The sequence below is a fragment of the Acanthisitta chloris genome, unplaced genomic scaffold, assembly GCF_000695815.1.
Source record: "Acanthisitta chloris isolate BGI_N310 unplaced genomic scaffold, ASM69581v1 scaffold9241, whole genome shotgun sequence".
NCBI lineage: Eukaryota > Metazoa > Chordata > Aves > Passeriformes > Acanthisittidae > Acanthisitta > Acanthisitta chloris.
The window spans coordinates 17516-38542 of record NW_008655502.1 but is presented as its reverse complement, the minus strand read 5'-3'; the positions used below and the strand labels follow the sequence as shown (position 1 = coordinate 38542).

The window sequence follows — 21027 nt, the reverse complement described above, 5'->3', positions numbered from 1 at the left end:
GGTCGTACGGTGCTTGCCGATTTGAGGATCTATGGCATATTTTAGACCGTGGAATCGATTAAAAACATTTTAAACCTGCCCTGCCGTTATTCTGACCTGGGAAGCAAACATACTTAGGATGCCTAGCAGGGTACAGCAGGGGCTGCCTGTTGTACCATGCGTGCTCTGTTGGACTGGGTCCTCGCTGCTGAAGAACAGGCTCTCCTGGAGCCAGAATCAGTCCATGGGAACCAGGAGCCAGAGGAAGCAGTTGAAGAAATAATGTGCCAGCAGGACACAAGCAATTTGTCTGCCCCTTCCAGTGGAGCCTTTCACCAGGGGAGGGCAGGAGCCTCCAGAAGAGTGTGCTTCCACACAGAGGCCTGGCCTGCAGAGGGTGAGTGACCTCCAGATTATCTGAATAGTTGTTCACTATTTCACAGTCAGTAGGAAGCAGGATTTGCTGCTCATTTTGTGTTCTAAAACTTTGTACTGAACTGATAAAAACCATATGTGGCAGGAGTTCTGTGGCAAAAAAAGGAAAAAAATGCACAGCAATAGAAAACCTACTCCAACCCCAATTCCTTTCCCTTTGTTTTATTTTACAGGTACATTATAAATGAGTTGCTGACAGTCTGGCAGGAAACAAGTGAAAAGTTTTCTGTAATGCTTCCTCCAGGGCTGGAGAAGCCACTGTAACCTGAAGGTATCTGGAACCAGCTAAAATAGCATTAGGGGAATATTGTCAAAATGGAACCAGGATGTGACTGTACTATAAAATGTGAATAGTTTCTGTGACATATTGTCTCTTACCATTATTCTGAGCCTAAATTCAGCAGCATTTGGTTATTGAACTAGAAGCTTTCAAGAACTTTTATAGAAGTGCTTAAGTTCTGTTGTTCAAAGCAATGAAAGAACATTAATTTCCTCAAACAAGTCTGCTGTATTTAGGCTCATAATGCTTGGAAAGATCTTAGAGGACCTTGCAACTTTCTTTACACTCCCATGGGAACCATTATTCTGAGCCTAAATTCAGCAGCATTTGGTTATTGAACTAGAAGCTTTCAAGAACTTTTATAGAAGTGCTTAAGTTCTGTTGTTCAAAGCAATGAAAGAACATTAATTTCCTCAAACAAGTCTGCTGTATTTAGGCTCATAATGCTTGGAAAGATCTTAGAGGACCTTGCAACTTTCTTTACACTCCCATGGGAATGTATACAAATACAGTTCAGCAGTGTCTGGTTACCATCCATGATACGGGTGGGTGAACATCGGCACATGATGGTAAGCAACCTTAAGTTGATCAGAAAAGGGCAAGTCTCAGATTGAAATGAATCATATAGTCCTGACCATATTTCTTTAAAACCTGTTGCCCTAGTCAAGATCAGACCATGTACTCAAGGTCACATGAATTGGTATGCAACTGGTGAACATGTTTTCCAAAATATGAACAAGTGTGGGTCTACTAGTATGTCTTATTTTCAAGTATGGATAAGGTTTGTGAGAGTGTTCCTTGTGTAAGATGGAAAAGCAAGGCTTGTTTGAAGCCTCGAGTTAAAAAAAGAACCTAAAATATTACTGTTTTGAAAAGAAACAATACTAAATACCAAAAGGAATAAGCGGCATAATAGGGAACTCATAAAGCTCTCTTACTTGTAGGAATCCCTTCTGGTCTTTTTCTTTGTTTGTGGGGTTTTTTTCTAATAATGTTCATTGGGATTTATTTTCTTTGCGAAAACAAATTCCGTTTTCTCAAAGGAATGCATGAAAATGTCAAGATTAGAAAAGCTCACATTTTGGCTATGGATTTTATTTTTCTAGAAAAAATTGAGAATTTTTATAGATGACATAAGAAACAGTTATTCATGGCAAAATCAGAGTACATGTGAAGAGGCACTAAAAAAAAGATGAAAACTGATGGAATGATTTGAAAACATGGTTGTTTTAGGAGAGAAATGAGTCTTTGCTTTTTTTTTTTCCCTTTTTTAGGTCAACAGTGATGGAAGACATTCATCCCTACCTTTAAGTGTGGCTTAAATCAAGAAGAATTACAGTTTCTTTTCTTTGTACTTGGTTTTTATAGAGTATCCTGATGTAGTGTATTTCTGTGAGGCTTGAACAGTGTATGTCTTGACAGGTTGAGATGATGGTAATTTTATTATGGTTCTGAAGACCAAATTTTATATTGCAGACCATAGGTCTCTAGTCTTCAACAGAGTCCAGAATGGCTAGGAGCCTAGGACTCTGTCCTTACCTGTAGATGGCAAGCTTCTATTTCCTTTTTCCAAAAATACATAGGTTTAGAATATTGCATCACATAAGTATCCAGAGAAATGCCTCCACTGCTACTGCTCTTGTATTCTCTTTGGCAGTTTCTGCCATGTTGAAGTATTTTGAATAGACTAACATAAACAACCACCTTCTTCAATTATAATAGTAGTATCACATATGAAATTTGTGAGAATTATTGGTACGTAAGCTGGCAGAGAACTATGCTATTAATACATTTTCATGTTCACAGCAGAATGCTTGTATTTTTTATGGGTCAAATGGCTGATGATGCATTAATGAACAGGGAAGAACAAAATCCGCTGCAGAGCTGATATCATAAGTCTTAATTTTGGTAGCCAAAAAAAATTGGCTTTCATGTTGATACAGCACTTAACATTTATAATGTTAGTCTCAGTTATAGAATTATGGTTTACAGAAAACTGTATCTCTAGGAAACAAAAATTAAATTGTTGCTTTTTAATTAGCAGCATCATGTACTTCAAAGTGTATATTTTTACCTCTGTGTTGATCCAACCGAGGTACAAACTGCTAAAGCACCCAGCTACAGTATGTCAGCTCTTCAGCTGATACAGCAGCAATGTGCAACCTTCCCTTGGAAGTCCCCTCTTTCGTGTAGACAAGGATCACTCTTTAGGCTGCCAGTACATAAGAATGCCATGGCTGGGCTACAATGGATTTCTGTGTTTTCATTGCCAGAGAAGAAACAAGAGTATTTTTTTCCCCTCATCTTCTGTGCTATGCAAAATGTTAGTCTGCCACATGACAGTAATTAATGAGTACTTGGTGATGACAGCAATACAGATCTCCAAGTGATAAAGGGTTTGTTAAGTAGACATGTCTAATTACTGTCTTTGCATGCACAGCCCACCAAGGAATTCAGTTAAGTGCAGTACGTTAGAAATGGCAGGAATTAAAGCTTCCTGTGGCATCTCGCACTTTTAGAGGCTGGAAAAATGTTGCAGGGTGCATGGCATAAGCAGCACTGTGAGAGCAGAGATTGCCAGTGATGCTCATTGAAGTGATTCCTCCAAGGATATCCAGCCTTCCAGCTGATGTTTTATTCTGATGTCTTGCTAGTTGCCATTTGGTGGACATTACTTCATCAGTGCCCAGTAATTAGCAAACAGTCTTGTAGAACTTTCATGCAAGGATTAGGGGACCCAAACAGCAAAGCCAATTGTCATCTTTTGGCATAACACCAATAATATTGCACTTTTAACAATGTAAATATGGAGCTTCTAGGTATAAGCATTGATGATTCTGCTTGTTTTTTTCATCTTTTGTTTATAAGGCAAATATATAAGACTAAGCATGGAGAAGATGTGGGTAGGTAAGGCTGTAAATCCTAAAAGAAACTTCTTTTTTTTCTTAGAATGCTTGAGAATCAGATTAAATCACTTTACAGTGTCTTTCGAGGTAGGCAACTTTTATTGTCTTGGGAACAGTAAAGAAGTGCTTACTGCTTTCTTTTTTTTCTTACTCTGGACTATATAGGCATATTTAGCATATATAAGTCCCATCTTTGTTTTAATAAATAGAAGCAAAGTTTTTTCATGAAGATGCGATTAGGTAGTTTAGCATAGTTTCAGTATAGCATCAGTGAGGATTATATATAATTAAGAGTAAAGCTACCTGCATGGTTGATGGACATGTATGTCGACTTATGCAGCCAGAATGAACAGACACTTCCCTGTGCATCTCTGGCTGCAGCTGTTTTGTTTCTCAGTTCTAAAGTCAGTGAGATTAGCAGGCGGTATGATCTTTTCCATCTCCTGATTAAGAACAGCATATGTTCCAAATACTTCTAACTACAAACAGCATATGTTGGGGTCAGTAAAAGACCCTAGGGTAAAAGTGAAAATAGTGGGCAGGGAAGCAGGTGGGGGACAGATCTGACACACACTCTCCTTGGGATATAGTGCTGTGGTGTATGCACTGATACATTGGCCAACCTTTGTCAGCTCTCATGTTAATCATGTGAAAAAGTGATATTCCAAATGCATATAGAAAAGGTTTTTGCACCATCTAGTACTCAGCAAGGGCTGATGTGCCCTTAGAAAGTTCAGAATAAATAGTCAGCAATGGGTTGGACTTGCAATGCTGAACTGATACTGATCTAAGTCAAAACCCTAATTTGCTATGCTCCCAGACCAGCTGAATGTGCTATCTTGTGTAGTAGTAGGATGGTAGTAACTATCCAAGATAAAGACCTCTGTGTATTCAAAAGAAAAAGCATCAATTTGCGAAACAAGATTGTATGCTGATGTAAATCTGCATCTGCATACCTACATTGCACACAGGCAAGCACGGTGAAAGCTTAATGATGATAACCTGAGGAGCAACTTTTAACTTTTGTGTGAAAAATGTATGTGCCTTAGCTGAATAAATAACTTCTGTCTACCTGTGTGAATCTGACAGTCCTTTGCACAATGATAAACTTCACTGTAATGAATTGATACCAATGTTCTAGATGTAACTGTATTACTGGGGCAAGGAGATGGGTATTCCTTTGTTTCTTTTTTTAAATTTTTTTAAATTTTTTTTTTATTTTATACTGGCCTCAGTAGGATTTATTGCAGAGGCTAAGGGAAATGCTGCTGTCAACCTGCTTCATGAATGCCACTGGAGAGAAGATTCAGAATTTCCCAAGTGATTCATAGATGTCTTATGGCTGTTGATTACTGTGGGGATGTCAGAGTCATTTAATTTCTCCCTTGGACAGTGCCACCCTTGTCTGTGGTCCATCAGCCCTCGAGGTTCTTCCCCTTGCCCTTATTTTTAGAGATGTGAATTGCTTTTCCTCATGTAATGTTCCTTGGATATATTTTAATGTTGTTTGCTCCTGGTTTTAAAGGGTTTTTTTTAGCCTTTTAACCTTTTTCTGCCATTTCTTTCCCATAAATAATTTTAAAGTCTGTTCTTCCTTGTCATAACTGTACATTTGTAAGCTCCAAAGACATTTTTACAGGCACTGTACCTAATTTCAAATTAGCACATTGCTTTGAGCTTGGAGACTGTAGAGAGATTAAAAAAAGAAATCCCAACAACAAACCCTTCAGATTTTAAGGTCAAAAGTTCTTCTTTTCTCTTTAGCTTCCACTGCTATCACGTGCTTTACAAGAGGACTTGACCTTAGAAAGGGGACAGAAGAGGTCCTTTGCCCAGCAAACTGTCCTTTATGGCATTTTTATGTCTTTGGGGATGGAGTTTACGCCTCTCTTTCCAGTATCTGTGGTGCTGCCATACACAGGTAAGTCAGGTGGTTGCTAATCAATGTGTTAAGTGAGTTTATATAGTCTTGCCATGCTTTTAGATCTTAACCCTTTGATGCCATTATGATAAAGATCTCTCTGGATTATGCAAGTCCTATTAATGCAATAGGAATGTCATTAGGAGAAGAGAGAACAAGGGGAAAAAGAATGGCTTGGCAGCTTGCAAGTTATCTGAGTTGTGTTTGAGTGTTCCTGAAAACCACTTCGTTAACTTTCTCTGAAATGGCACAGCAGCAGAAAGAATTTCACTGCAAAGTCACTTCTGTGTCACTAGTAGATATGGAAGGATACAGTGTAAACTGTAACTAATTGGAGAATAAAAGCAAATTCACTTTCTGACTTTCTTAAAAGCTTAAGTCAAACAAACTGAAACTATTCCTCCATTTCTTTTCATTTCTATTTTAATCTTCAAGCAACAGAAAGAAACTTTTTGTGGTTCATTGATGTGATGCTGAAGTTATCAGAATATTTATTTTAAAACCCCCACAACTATAAACTTCAAATCTTACAGAGAAATAAATTAGAAGTTAAAAGGGGGAAAATAACTGGGGGTTTTTGAGTTAATATTCGTTGCTTGACCCTTTGAATGCCATAAAAAACATGCAAGGCATTTTAAATAATATTTAGGGGACTGTCAGTGCTATCCAGAATCTTATTTAAAGTGTCAGTGAAAGTTCTATAACTTTCAAGAAGACTTCCAAAATTCAGGCTACTTTTATAGTATTTAAACTGCAAAGCAAACTAAAGTGAACCTTTCTTAAAAAAAAAAACATTGATGGAGGAGTTTTGATTAGAAACTCTTATCTGGAATTTTTCAAATGTTGTAAAGGAGACTTAAGAGCTAAGGAGGAGCTAAGAACTTGGGAAGTATTGTAAGGGTCTGTGTGTATTTTTTTAGAGCTTAATATGTCTCAAATATGTTTCCATATGTATTTCATTGCTAGAATGGGCTTCCTTTTGGTGATTCTTTAAAAAGAATGAGAGCCTCCAGTGTGCTTAAAGTGTCTTCATGAGTGTTTTAAAGAAAGGTTAAACTGCGGTTCCTCACTTTCCCTAGCCTAGGTGTATACGAAAGGTTTGTGAAACAATGTCTGTGTCAAATGCTGGTTGTGCTTTTTTGTTTGGGGATTTTTTTGTTGTTGGTTTGGTCTTTTTTAACTGGGGAAAACAGATTACTTTCCATTGTCATTTTTTCTAAGGCAATGTTGTATTTGGTGATGTAGCCGTTTATTTTAACATTCCTTTTCTTTACTGGTTGCCAAAGATGTCTTTTCTTAAAGAGAAAAAAGCTCTTGCTATCAAAACCTTTTCTAAGGAGATTAAAGACTTGAGCATTTTGAAAAGACACAGAAGTTCCTAACCAGTTCAACTAAGCAGCAGTCCTGCATCTCCCACGCCCGCGGTGTCTGTGACCCTCCGTTAGGGAAGACCCACCACAAAACCTAGTGGGGCTATGTTCCATCACAGCTGCAGAATACTTTTACAAAAGGAAGAGGTACAAGGAATGGGAGATGCAGGGATTGTGGGGTTTTTTTTATGGTTTACATAGTCTTCCCCTAGATAATAAACCATATATCTGGAGAAGCAAAGACTGTGTGGAGACCTCATAGCAACTTTTCAGTTTCTGAAGGGGCCTAAAAGGGAGCCAGAGAGGGACTCTTTGTTAGGAACTGTAGTGATAGGACAAAGGGTAATGGGTTTAAATTGAAGGAGGGGCAGTCCAGGTTGGATATTACAAAGAAGTTTTTTACTTTAAGGGTGGTGAGACACTGGAACCATTTACCCAGGGAGATAGTGGATGCCCCAACCCTGGCAGTGTTCAAGGCCAGGCTGGATGAGGCCTTGAGCAACCTGGTCTAGTGGGGAGGTGTCCCTGCCCGTAGCATGCAGGGTTGTGACTAGATGATCTGTAAGGTCCATTCCAACCCCTAAAATTCTATGATTCTTTATATCACTTAGCGCCTCACTGAAGTCTGTACCTTATAAACTGTCATATTGTTCTCCAGCCCAGAAGCATAAGACTATAGAAAAATCAATAGTAGAAGTCAATATAAATTGTACTAGTTGTGAAATTCTTAACCATTTGTAAAGCCTGCATTTAACAACCTGTCTCCACAGGCACTGTGAGAACAATGAGGGCTCTATTAGCAACAAAAGGATTAAAATACACTCACTTTTCTAATCTGTGTCTTCCCAAATTGATGTAAATTAACATTGTTCAAGTCTTCTGAATATGACAGACTGTAGTAAAGCATTTTGAAAAAACATAATATAGGTGGAAAATCAGGAGAATTTGAGAGAACTACGTTTTTTTAAGAGCTGGAAAATCAGGAGAATTTGAGAGAACTGCATTTTTTTAAGAGTGCATTTAAGTTGGGGGCTATTAGTCCTGTTGGCCTTTCATACCCAGAACAGAATTTGGTACATGAGACCATTTTGTTGGTTTTACTGAAAAAAAAAAATAGCAGCCATAAATACTTGTTCTGGCAAAAAAAGAGGATTGATGAACGGAGGAGAGGCAATACCTTTTTAATTCTCATCTAATTTCAGTTCAGGCTGCAAATTCCAACAAAAACCTAGAAAATACTTGCTCCTTGCTGTGTGTTGCAATGTCTAAACTCTATATTGGTGTGAAAGTAACTTCAAGAAGGTATCACTGATAGGTGATCATCATGGTGGTTTGCTGATTTTGTGACATAAGAATTTTGTAAATTTATTCCAAATAATCAAAAAAACCCACATCTAGTTTTAAACTATGCTCTACAGTTTGTTGTGCAGTGAGTGCAACGTATCTCTATACCTTAAGCACTGCTGAGTACTTGCCCTGTGCCACCTACAATGGCTGTACTGCCCACTGCTTCAAGAAGCCTCAGTCTTGAAAGCGGCACCTTTTTTTTTTTTTTTTTTAACTGAAAAGGACTGTGTGTTCCCCCTTCTGAAATGGGTGTGTTCCCCCCTCTGCATACACTTAAGTTTGTTTGTTGGGTCCATATCGAGGCTGGATTACTTAATTTTATGTGAATCACACAATACTTATTCCTGTGAGTAGTTACATTACTGTGAGGCAGTTATTAATGCAAGAAAATACTATATAGTGCTTAAAAAGAATTTAGCAGAATTCAGCTACAAATAATTCTGTGTGCTACAGATGAATTAGGTTTCTGTCTCTTTTAGTTTGTTGTATTTGGCTTTTTCGCTTTTTTGTGTAATTACTCTCAGGAAACAGAATATTTATTTAATATAGTTCTTTTTCTGGGCAGAAGAATAAAAGTTTTATTTATTGAGAGAAGAATGGAGAATCTCCTACCAGGCTGATGCTATGTAGGCATGAAGAACTGAGTTACATCTACCACTGAGTGATTAATTGGATTAATAATCAGAAGGTCAAGTGAAGGACCAAGTTCTCAGCTTGTGCAGTTCTGTTTTAGTGCCAATTCCACTAAATGGAGACCTAGCTCAATGTGGTACTATTTAGATGTTAAATAGGCATGTACATTTTTTCATAGCCTTCCTAATTAAGCATTGGGGTCCCAGAACTCAAGTCTAACAAAAGCATATCATGGTATTACCAAGCTGGCCACAAAGTGCCCATAAACATGAATGGCATCTGAGCTGCCCTAGTGTTTGCTAGAAGAATATTGACAAAAAGTTGTCTGGCCAGAGGGATTTCTGAGCAGCTGTAGATCCCCTGGGAAATTTTGGTATGGTGCCTGCGTCTGCTGCTGAGCCTTCATTCCTTCCAAAAGCAATAGGGGTGCAGAGAAGACAGAAAGAGCACAGCCTAAGGCACCAGAGGATCCTGGCATGAAACCCTGAGCAGCTCTGTATCAGTGATTGATAGCAATCAGGCAGCAGTAGGAGACTGCACCTTGGAGAAGAGGAAGGTCCATCTTGTGGTCATGGAGAAAGACATGTTATATAGAAGGAGTTTGAAGATGAAGACAGTAGGAAGGAAAGATGGTTATTTGGGTAATTCAGGTGTCTTGTGTAAAGTCCCTGAAGATGAATGTTTTCATCTAAGGACCCAGTAGGAAATGCCAGCTGCTGCCACAGCCAGCAGACTGTTAGCAATGAAACAAACTTTCAGGTTAAAATTATGCTCTTGGGCAGTATGGCAGGTCGTAAAATCATCAGGTTTGGAGGGGACCTTTAAGATCACCAAGTCCAACCGTCCACCTAGCACTACCACTGTAACCCCTAAGCCACTAAACCATATCACCCAGCGCCAGATCCAGATGCCTCTTAAACATCTCCAGGGATCATGACTCCACCAACTGTGGGCAACCTATTCCAGTGCCTGGTCACCCTAACAGTGAAAACTTTTTTTTTCTAATATCTAATCTGAATATCCCCTGTCTCAGCTTAAGGTCATTTCCTCTAGTCCTCTCACTGCGGGCATGACAGAAGAGACCATTCCCCACCTCACTACAACCCTCTCTCAAGTAGTTGCAGAGACTAAAGAGGTCCCACCTGAGCTGCCTCTTCTCCAGGCTAAGCAAACCTAGTTCCCTCATCCATTCCTTCTAAGACATGTTTTCTAGACCATGAGCCTTGTTGCCTTCCACTGAATACACTCCAGCATAATTATGACTCTTACTATTTTTTCCCAGAATTACTTACTAAACTAATTGTTTCAATTAATATCTAAAGACCAGTAGACAAAATGGAACAATATGGACAAAATTGTTACATTCTGCCTAAAATAAGCTGAAAGAATTGTTTTCAGGAATAATTCTTAGGCTGAGCTTTCAGTCTGAGTATTTTCTTGAGTTCAGTTCAGCCAGTGCTAAAAGTTGAAAGTCCACAACAAAGGAAGGGGGAAGAGATTCTAAGCTCTTCTTAGAAGCTCCCTTGGGCATAGATCAAGTTTGCTGATGTAAGCCCGAAGTAGCTTCACTAAAATTCCAAGCACAAACTTAAACTAGAAACTGTTCCGATTAAACACATATATTCTATTTCTGACACATTTCCTTATCCATTAAGACTGAGGCATTAGTGAAGACTTGAATGCCAAAGAGAACTAGGTACTGGAGAAGAAAATGGTGTTCTAATTGGCTGAAATATTCCTAACACATTTATGTGTTATTTTTCTAGAAGATAATTTTGACTTACTGAATTTACTTGTTGTTTAAAGCTAACCAGTTAGAGGTTCTGGTCTGATTTTTCTCTCACTGTTTTAAGACACCATAAACTAGTGTTTTAAATAACTGTAAAGTACTGTTTATATTTGCCTACTTTATAATCTAATTTTAAACTCATTCAGGGTAACTTTAGTAAAGCTCCTTTATCTACATACTCTAAACAGTATTCCTAGAAGAGAAAATATCTGTATATTTCGAAACTGTTATCATAACCCTCCAATTTACAAGAATTAAATATATATTTCATTTTAGACATGCAAAGAGAAATGTCTTTTAACTGCAGTCCACATAGAGCTTTCTGTGGAAGTTGCCTGTGCCACAGATACCCAAAGCTCATATTATCAGAAACATATGCAAAGTTTCCTAAACTGTGGTCCTGATTATTCTACTTTCACAATGTTTTAAATCAGATTAGCCCAGGACCTCTTTTCAAGCAGGAAGCCAAACAGAATTGAAAAATACACACAAAGCACAAAATGCTGTGTTTAAATAATCTTGAAATGATTGCTTGTCTCCAACAGCACTGTACCTGCCCAAGTGCTACAAAGCATCAGCTTTTTACTCCATCTTAGAGAAGCTCAATCTTGAATTTTTGCCTCTAAAAGTAATAACTGTTCTTTCAGTAGCACATAAAAAGGGGTCTGAACAGTTCTGATGCCTCTTTCTGGCACTTAGGAATTTATATTATCTGAAACATCACTCTTCTGCATTAGTCTAAACACTGCCAGAATTTTAGGCTTTCCTGACCATTTTTTTCCTAAGTCTATGTGATGTTTTGTAGAACAGTTTCTTTTAAAGCCTTTTTGGCAACTTATGGTTTGTTTAATCCTGAGCACAACTGCCTGCCTAGATGGCATCTTTTTCAGGAGGCTGGTGTCCAATATTCTAATGATGTGTAACGGTATTGCGTTTGCTTGTGATTAAAATGTCTGATTTAAACCAACTCTTTTTTGTGTTTCAGTGGGGTGATCACCAATGCAGGAGGAGCTGTAAGGGTACAGACTCTCCCAGGACAGGAAAACTACCCTGCTGTAAATGCCAACGGGATCCAGTCTCAGGTGCTCTCTAGATGGGCTTCATCTTTCTCAGTGACTCGTAGGTGGATCACACTTATTTTGCAAACTCTATATTGAAGAACTGTAGGAAACTTCTTCAGTGCTCCTGTATGCATAAACAAATGTGATTGATATCTGTTGTGTAGTAACAAATGTTTTCACTTCTAATTCATTATTTTATCTTCATGTTTCCACAATTCCCTAAAGAAAAACTGTTCCAGCTAGACTAGCTCATCTGTAGCAGCAGCCAATACATAAAAATGGATCACAGTTATTTAGAATATAATAACCTTTCATCAGGCAGTTGACAGTGCAGTTCCATGACAGTTTAAGCTGATCAAAGTCACTGCTTCTGTCCTGCCATTGCAGTCTGTTCCTCCTACCACTTCTAGCTGTATAGTTTTATCCCTTCTCTCCCTCCTGCAGGTGGTAGCACTTGTCAGGCCCTACAAAGACCTCGTTCAGCGTTTTCTGCAAACAGAACACTGATCCTCCAAAAATAGCAATAATGTCAACTTATATGTGGTTTGGTCATTAAGCTAAAGTGTGGCAATGTTTTCCCCCAGAAGTTTTTTCCACATAGTTGACATAGTGTGCCCAATCACAAAGCAGTTATCACACCTTGCCACTTGGGTGAGGTTAAACCACCCTCATAAAATTGTATGCAGAAGTCTACTGGTCATATATGTTGTGGTTTCAAAAATATGAAAGCATATGTGTCTTCTGCTTTATTCTTTCAAAGTTTGGGAAACAGATCTCTCTAATGTGTTCTTATTGTTTACACAGCTAAAATTCAGCCTTGTGTAGTGCCCATTGCAAGTTAATAGCTAAGAACATGGAACTGCAGGTACTTTTGGTGAGGGTAAAGGTGAAATCCACTTCTCCAGATCAAGTCCTGACTTTGTCTACTGAAAACAATGACTACTACAGCTCAAAACCTCTCATCGATTAAGTATGCTGTAATTACACATCACCTGTGGTTGTTTCAAATGCAGAAACCTGTGAAACAAGACGTGCAATACTGGATTACACCAAAAGTTTGTCTAGGCTCATATCCTACTCCAGAGTAGCTAACAACAGACTATGAAGAAGGTTATGGGAAATACAGTATTCTTGAAGCACTTGTAATTTCACCTGAATTCACTAAAATACAGTCAAATGTGTTCTTCCAATATTTTAGCAGGTACCAAGAGCACAGCACTTGAAGCAGTTGGACGATCAGTATCAACAGCACGTCCTTCTACAGGTATGAGATCTCTGCAAGGGAAGCCTCTGGTGATATGATGTGCTGCAGTGTGTGAATCCCTGCCTAAAATTACATTTTGTGTGATTCATTCATTTTTAAAGAAGAAAACATGCAATATCTGGTTTTGCAAAGAAGGAGGAATCATATGTAATCACAGAGATTTGATTCTGATTTCACTAGTGTTCATGAAAATTAAGAAAACCTTGAATGAATTTGTAAAAGTAATACAGATAACACAAAGGAGGGAAAGGGTCTGTGAGCTCATGAGATATTAATTCTTTTTATGTAACAGAGAAAACAGATAATGCATTCATTATGCATAACTACTCCATAGCTGAGTGCTGTCAGGACTTGTGTAGCAGAAACTTAGATGTTGTGTTAATTCCTCCCCAGAAAAATGCTGCATTAAAAGGCTAGAACAGTTTTTATGAAAGTTAGTGCTATATAAATACTGAACGTGGATGTTGTTTGTGAATAAACCATTTGCTTTACAGTTTAAGTCACAGTTTGCTTCCAAACTGTGTTTAAACTGTGCATTATACATGGGAGTGGCTGACTGAGGAATGGTAACACTTGGAAAGGTGAGACACAGAATTCTACCCAGCTTCCTACAGCTCAGTAATCAGCCAGGCAGGTGGAGAAAGGAAGGTTCAAGTCTTTCATTTGAAAAATAATGTTCTTCAAGGAGCAAAGCAGTAGTAGTGCAACTTTAGTAACTAAAGTGATTGACAGTTACTACTGCAGATAGATTGCACTGCAGTTTGTGGAGTCTGAGCTCTTCCTGGTTTTTACTTTAGTCAGTTCATCCCGTTCTTAAATGATCCATGCTGTTTTCTTCACTGAAGGTAAAAGACCTAAGAAGACCCTTGATAAAAAGGCTGGAAACAAAGGTAAGAACTCACAGATGTAACTTTTGCAAAGCAAAATCCTAACATTTATTTGGTGTCAGTAAGTCTAACTATTTTGAATGTTCACAGACTGTAAAGCTGATATTGCATTTCTGATTGATGGAAGTTACAACATTGGCCAGCGCAGGTTTAATTTGCAGAAAAACTTTATTGGAAAAGTAGCTGTAATGTTGGGAATTGGAACAGAAGGGCCCCATGTTGGAGTTGTACAGGCCAGGTAAGAACAGATCTACACAAAATATAATTGATTGATCTGAGAAATCAGTTAACATATTTGCAGAACAATATCACTGAATAGTGGCAAATGAATATCAAGAGAAGGGAAACTCTTTTGGGCTGTAGTACTGTTTGCTCTGTGCTACACTGAGATGTCCATGTGAGAGGACATGACAAGTTGAAACATCTTCTGTCTCTATGATATGTGATATTTGGATAGAGAGAACAGCTGGACTTCTCCGCCCCTCCGCTACTGACAGCTTTGTAGCTCATCTTAGTAGAGGAGCAGGAAGCACCTTGCAAAGGAAAAATGGCTCTTTAAAAAAATTATAGAGAGAGAATTGTCACAAATAGTGTTATACATTTACAAAATGGAAAACTGCTCTTGCCAACCTGTAAGTTACTACAGCTAATATTTTCAAATTGTAACTGGTCACTTTTTTATTTTAAGACTATTCATGAAATCATTTAGGTTAGAAAAGACCCGTAAGATCATCAAGTCTAACCACTCATACTACTATGTATGTATGTTCATGGAGTGCAATCTAAAAGCCACTGCAACATCCAGCATGTTGGCAGAAGGGTTTTTGAGCCACAGCTTAGTTTGCTAGTGCTCAACAATGGCAGTTTTCCAGGGTTTAACCAGTTTGGCTATGGGAAAAAAAAGTAAGCACAAAGAACTCACTCATTAACAAAGTTAATTCAGTTATTCCAATCAGATGAAACATCTGCTAGATTAGCACAGGTTTTCTGTCACATCTTCCATCTTTAAAGTCTGTTCCTCCCCCTGCCTTTAGACAACTGTAGAGTAGGTGTCTGAGTCTGATTTAATGGTCTGGGCTTGCTGTTACAGTCATTAGAAAGAGAGACCACATTTGTGGAGCAAACCATCTGAGCTGCTTTGGATGCCTCTTTTAGGATGTGGTGAATTCCATCCTGGAAAAATCCAGTTTCTGTTCGTTGTAGACATCAAAAGCCAGGGGAAATGAATGCCACTCTTGCTGTCCTGGGTTTAAATACTATAAGGTGTGAAATAATTCATGGAGAAACTAAGTAAAGTTTAACACCTTGGACCTTCAACTCTTCTCATTAGAAATTAATCTTACAAGCAATAGTCTTTATAGCTTAAAATGTACAATTTTAACAGTTATTCTTCTTGGCACAGGGTTTCATTCTTGTTATTCTAATGCAGTATTGGGCCATTTATTCTTAGCAGCAGCTCTTTGGCTTGCAGGTGTTTATCATTCTACCCTTCACATGGCAAAAATAACTTCATTTCTTTTTTTCCCTACTGTGAATCAAAAATGAAATCTGTAAACAGTGTAATTAAAATCTTTCCTTTCTTACATGGAGTCAGTAGCTAGCATACCTTGAAACTTCTAAAACTAAGTAACTCAAACTGCATTTTGCAAGATTTTTTTTATAAAGAAGTTAGTTCTCATACAAATAGTAGAGAACCTGCCAATTTTTGATGACACAAATGCATTTCATTTAACATTGGCATGTTCTACCTAATGCTTACAGCTGTTCAAGAAGCAGAAGAATCAGCCTGTTCTTAATTTACCCACTCAAGTAGATAGTTCCTCTTGCTAAGGATTGTGAGAATTACTAAGCAAGGAGCATACTTGTTACTTAGTAATGAAAATACAGAGAAGAATATATATTACCAAGAACAAAATTATTCTAAGTGTGTTTTAGCTGGAATGTTTTCATGCCATAGTGGCATGAAAAGTGTATGACATTATTGGTCTCTTTATTTTTCCACAGTGAACATCCAAAAATTGAATTCTATCTGAAAAACTTCACTGCTACAAAAGAAGTTTTATTTGCCATAAAGGAGTTAGGGTTCAGAGGAGGCAATTCCAATACAGGTGAGTTCATACTTCTAGGCAAATAGAAATTACTGCTTTACATATGTGTTTTTATATAGGTATTTATATATATATATATGTCTCTGTGTGTATTCAAGTTTTTCTAACTCACTTTGGTAAGCGTTTTAAATGCCACACTCAGTCAGGTTCAACATTTTTCCACTAGAACATTGCCACATCTTACATTTCATTTTCAGAAGTTAGGGCTGCTTACTACACCATTTATTAGAGTAGAACTGGTAAATATTGCCTCCTGTGTTTATATGACTTTTCACTTGCAGCAGAGTGATATCTTGAGAAAAATTCATAAAAGACTTAGCCTTTCTTCATTGTTGGGTGGCTAATTGAAGAGTTAGAATAAATGTGGAGTAAGTAGTTGTGAAGAGACATTTGCCTGTCGAGGTTTAACCCTAGCCAGCAACCAAGCACTACAGAGCCACTGGCTGACTACCCCCTGGTGGGATGGGGGAGAGAACTGGAAGCTAGAAAACTCATGGCTTGACATAAATGCAGTTTAATAAGGAAAGCAAAAGCCACATGCACAAGCAAAGCAAAATAAGGAATTCTTCACCGTGTCCCATGGGCAGGTGGATGTTCAGCTGTCCCCAGGAGATCAGGGCTTCAGCACATATAATGGTTCATGGCATCACTCTGAATGTTGCACTCCTTCCCCCAGCTTTATATGCTGAGCATTATGCCATTCAGAGATTCATATTAGATATTAGAAAATCCCTTTCCTTTGGTCAGTTGGGGTCAGCTGTCTCTTCCCAGGTCCTTATGCATTCCCAGTGTCCTCGCTGGCAGGGCAGTACAAGAAGCAGAAAAGACCTTGTCACTGTGCAAGAGCTGCTCAGCAGTGACAAAAACATCCCTGTATTTTCAGCGCTGTTTTCCAGATAAACCAAAAACAGTCTCATACCAGAAATTAACTCTACCCCTTTGGTCAGTTGGGGTCAGCTGTCTCTTCCCAGGTCCTTATGCATTCCCAGTGTCCTCGCTGGCAGGGCAGTACAAGAAGCAGAAAAGACCTTGTCACTGTGCAAGAGCTGCTCAGCAGTGACAAAAACATCCCTGTATTTTCAGCGCTGTTTTCCAGATAAACCAAAAACAGTCTCATACCAGAAATTAACTCTACCCCAGCCAAAACCAGCACGTTGACAAATTGAGGAAACTGAGCATCCAAGTACATTGCATTTCACAAGCTAAACTTAGGTAGCTCCTTAGCTTTCTTCCTTCCAACCCGTTTGAGGCGCTACCCTAGCTACATCCTAGTACAAAACTAGACCTGTGGGCAAAAAAAAAATGCCAGTGAAGTCTTCCTCAGCATTGTCTGTGGGTTTTAGTTGGGTTTGAGGTGGTTTTTTGTTGAGTTGAGGGGTTGGTTTGGTTTGGAGGGAGATTAGTTTTTAACTTAAGAGGTTGCTTAAGCTTCGTTATTATCAAACTTCCCTGGGACACCATTTCAATATTTACACTGGGTTAGACCTATAATCATAACAGAAATCCTGCACAATTTCAGATAGAAAACTGGTACCAAAATGTACCAGTTTATAATCATTGTATAATTATTTCTTCATATTCTTCTTGTGTTCTAAACTAGGGAAAGCTTTGAAGTACACAGCTCAGAAATTCTTCTCTTTGGAAAATGGAGCACGGAAAGGAATTCCCAAGATAATTGTAGTGTTTCTGGATGGCTGGCCCTCAGATGATCTAGAAGAAGCTGGCATAGTGGCCAGAGAATTTGGAGTTAATGTATTCATTGTGTCTGTAGCAAAACCCACAACTGAGGAGCTGGGAATGGTACAAGACATCGGTTTTGTTGACAAAGTAAGAAACAATGTCATTATTTGGTTTTCGGTCATGAATATAATTCTGGAGAACTTACTTTACTCTAAAATTCTAATTGACTAATATTTGTATATATAATAACTCATACATATAAATAGAAATATTCTCTCAAACCAACCAATTAAATTATCCCTGCTTATAAGTGATTTAAAAGAATAGCAGTAGGACAGTTAAAGAAACGCAGGAGGTTTTTTTCCTGCTAAAGGGACCAGACAAAGGTCCCACTGTCCTCCCACTTCAGAGACTTGGCCAAGTGATAGCTCCTGGAGTTTATAATTGCATGAAGACTCTCAGTGTAGGAACGTCCCCTACCTCATGGGCAGGGATGCCACTCCCTAGATCAGATAGCTCAGGCTTGGCATTGAACACTTAGAACAATGTAGGAATGGGGCATCCACCTCTTCTATGGGCAACCTGTTACAGTGCCTCATCACGCTACCAGTAAAGAATTTCCTCCTAACATCTAATGTAAATCTCTCATCTTTTAGTCTAAAACCATTCCCCCTTGTACTACCACTGTCTGTCCCTGTAAAGGCACAGAAAGACATTACCTTAAGTGGCCGAGACCTGCCCTCCCCTTCTATTTTGATCTTAGCCAGATTAGTTTTCACACGTTGGAGAGCTGATTTTAAATTTAACCCCTTTCTCAATTATCTTGTACCTTACATGCATCTTATTGAAGTTAGGGGAAAAGAGCTTTTTACTTTGAATGACTTGGAGCTGTATTTCTACCCAACTCTATGTCTCTTTTTATGACACGCTATAGATGAAAAAAATAAAGGTCTTACCAAATTCAAAAGGAAAACACAGATGCTAATTTTCAGTGGATAAGCAGTAATACATAACTTTCAGTTCTTTGGCTATTCAGTATCATGACTTAGTTCACATTCAGAAAACAATTTTCAGTTATTGCAGTTCTTGTGAATAAAACTGAGTTAGGCCTTGAGCAACCTGGTCTAGTGGGGAGGTGTCCCTGCACATGGCAAGGGGTTGGGACAAGATGATCTGTAAGGTCCATTCCAACCCCTAAAATTCTATGATTCTATGAATTATTTGAAATTTCAATGTGTTCTCCATTTCTTTAAAGACAAACAAGCAAAAAGCCTGTCCCAAGCTCGCACCATGAGGTTCCTTTTCTAACCTGCTGTTGAAAGAAAAAGGTGTCTGATGATTATCCATTCAGCTGCTCTGTCAGCATTCACCTGCTGACTTTTTGTTTTCAAACAGGCTGTCTGTCGAAACAATGGCTTCTTCTCTTACCAAATGCCCACCTGGTTTGGTACTACCAAATACGTAAAACCTCTAGTCCAAAAACTGTGCTCACATGAGCAGATGTTGTGTAGCAAGACATGCTACAACTCTGTCAACATTGGGTTCCTGATAGATGGTTCCAGCAGCGTCGGGGAGAGCAACTTCCGCCTCGTGCTTGATTTCGTTAGCAATGTTGCCAAGGCCTTTGAGATCTCTGACATTGGCTCCAAGGTTGCAGCTGTGCAGTTCACATATGACCAGCGTACCGAGTTCGGCTTCACAGATTACATGACTAAAGAGAAGGTTCTCTCAGCTATCCGCAGCATTCGCTACATGAGTGGGGGCACTGCTACTGGTGATGCCATTTCTTTCACAACCAGAAATGTGTTTGGACCAATGAAAGATGGACCTAACAAAAATTTCCTCATTGTTTTGACTGATGGTCAGTCTTACGATGATGTTAGAGGACCTGCTGCAGCTGCACAAAAAGCAGGTAAGTGATGTATTTTTAAAAGCAGTAAAAGTTGATTCATCCTATTTCTGCTGTATTCTAAATGTTGAGATTTTGAAGTTTGCAAAGTATCATACCTGTTTTGAATTCAGAAAAATGTAAGCCCCAGGGAACTGTTATTCATTTGGATGAAAAAAGCCCACAGGAGCCAGGTATGAATAGATTCACTTATGGCAGCTTAGTGAACCACATAGACCCAGTCTTATTTCCCTAAACAGTAGATTAAGAATAAAGAGCCAAGTAGTGAAGCTCCAATCAGTGATGCCATCTAATACAGCATGACTCCTGCTCTCCATCATCATCTAGGAAGAAAAAAGCTATTTTGGCCAAAGAGCTCATTGGGATGCTGATGCTTGAAAGCACTAAGCATACACAAAGGAGTCAAACATTTTCAAAATAATTTTACGCTGTGTTATTTGTGTTTCAAGACTGACATTGTAACTGCTATGTTTGCACGTGTTGCTACAAAACCAACTAAGAAACTGCCTCATATGATACCCCCATATTTCCTTCAGGATTTTTCCTGAAACAAATCTTATAATTCCTGATATTTGGTAGCAAAACCTAATTATCTTTAACAAGCCTTCAGGTATTGAAATACACTTTTCCAATCAAGATTAATTCATGAATGTAGAAATGGCTGTTTTTCTGGTATCCACTGGCAAAACAGTCTTAACTATTTTTTAATTTTTTTTTTTTAGGAATAACAGTCTTTTCTGTTGGTGTTGCCTGGGCACCTCAGGATGATCTGAAAGACATGGCTTCTGAACCAAGAGAGTCTCATACTTTCTTCACCAGGGAGTTCACAGGGTTGGAGGAGATGGTTCCTGATATTATTAGAGGCATCTGTAAAGATTTTTTGGACTCTAGACAATAAAGCAAAAATTCTGTTGTTTGCTATTACTACTTCGAAACTAGGTCATGAAACCAGAATGGTCCCTCTAAAGTACAGATGTTTTATTCTTATATATACTATAATACAAAGGAGGAAGGGCTACTTTTTGTTTCTGTAATCAGTCAAGGATTCTTGTGAGCTTGTCAGAAGTTGTACTTGATACTGAAGTGCAGAAATTGGCCAATAGCTAATATTTTCAACATATTTATAGTATCCCAAAGTTTAAAGCTATGCATATCATGCACTTAAGGCTAGCAGCTATCCAGAGGAAATAATGCAGCAGCTCTGACACTTTTGCTGCCACTTGCTAGATATCTTACAAGTTAAAAATAACATAATTTTAAATACAAAGTTCTATTTACTTCTATAAGCCTTCTGTAGCTTACCATTCTGTATCTTTTCAAGGAGTGTTCTGCTAATAACACGAAGTACTCTCAGTGCTCCAGTTGCACAACATCCATTATTGCCAAGCAGTTTAAGAAAATATATGAGAGATTGTAGCTAAAAAACAGCCTAGTTAGGGTGTTGCTATTGTGAACAAT

The 21027-nt window shown here is 38.4% G+C and overlaps 1 protein-coding gene across 1 annotated transcript; it reads left to right on the top strand.

Moving 5' to 3' along the window:
- Positions 1-156: 156 nt before the first annotated feature.
- COCH (cochlin) lies at positions 157-20668 on the top strand. The gene is made up of 10 exons (XM_009083929.1): positions 157-376; positions 5365-5521; positions 11646-11779; positions 12920-12985; positions 13831-13875; positions 13963-14110; positions 15877-15980; positions 17581-17807; positions 19056-19572; positions 20292-20668. Exons 1-10 carry the CDS (start codon positions 157-159, stop codon positions 20465-20467), a joined length of 1794 nt encoding a protein of 597 aa, XP_009082177.1. The 3' UTR covers positions 20468-20668.
- Positions 20669-21027: the final 359 nt, after the last annotated feature.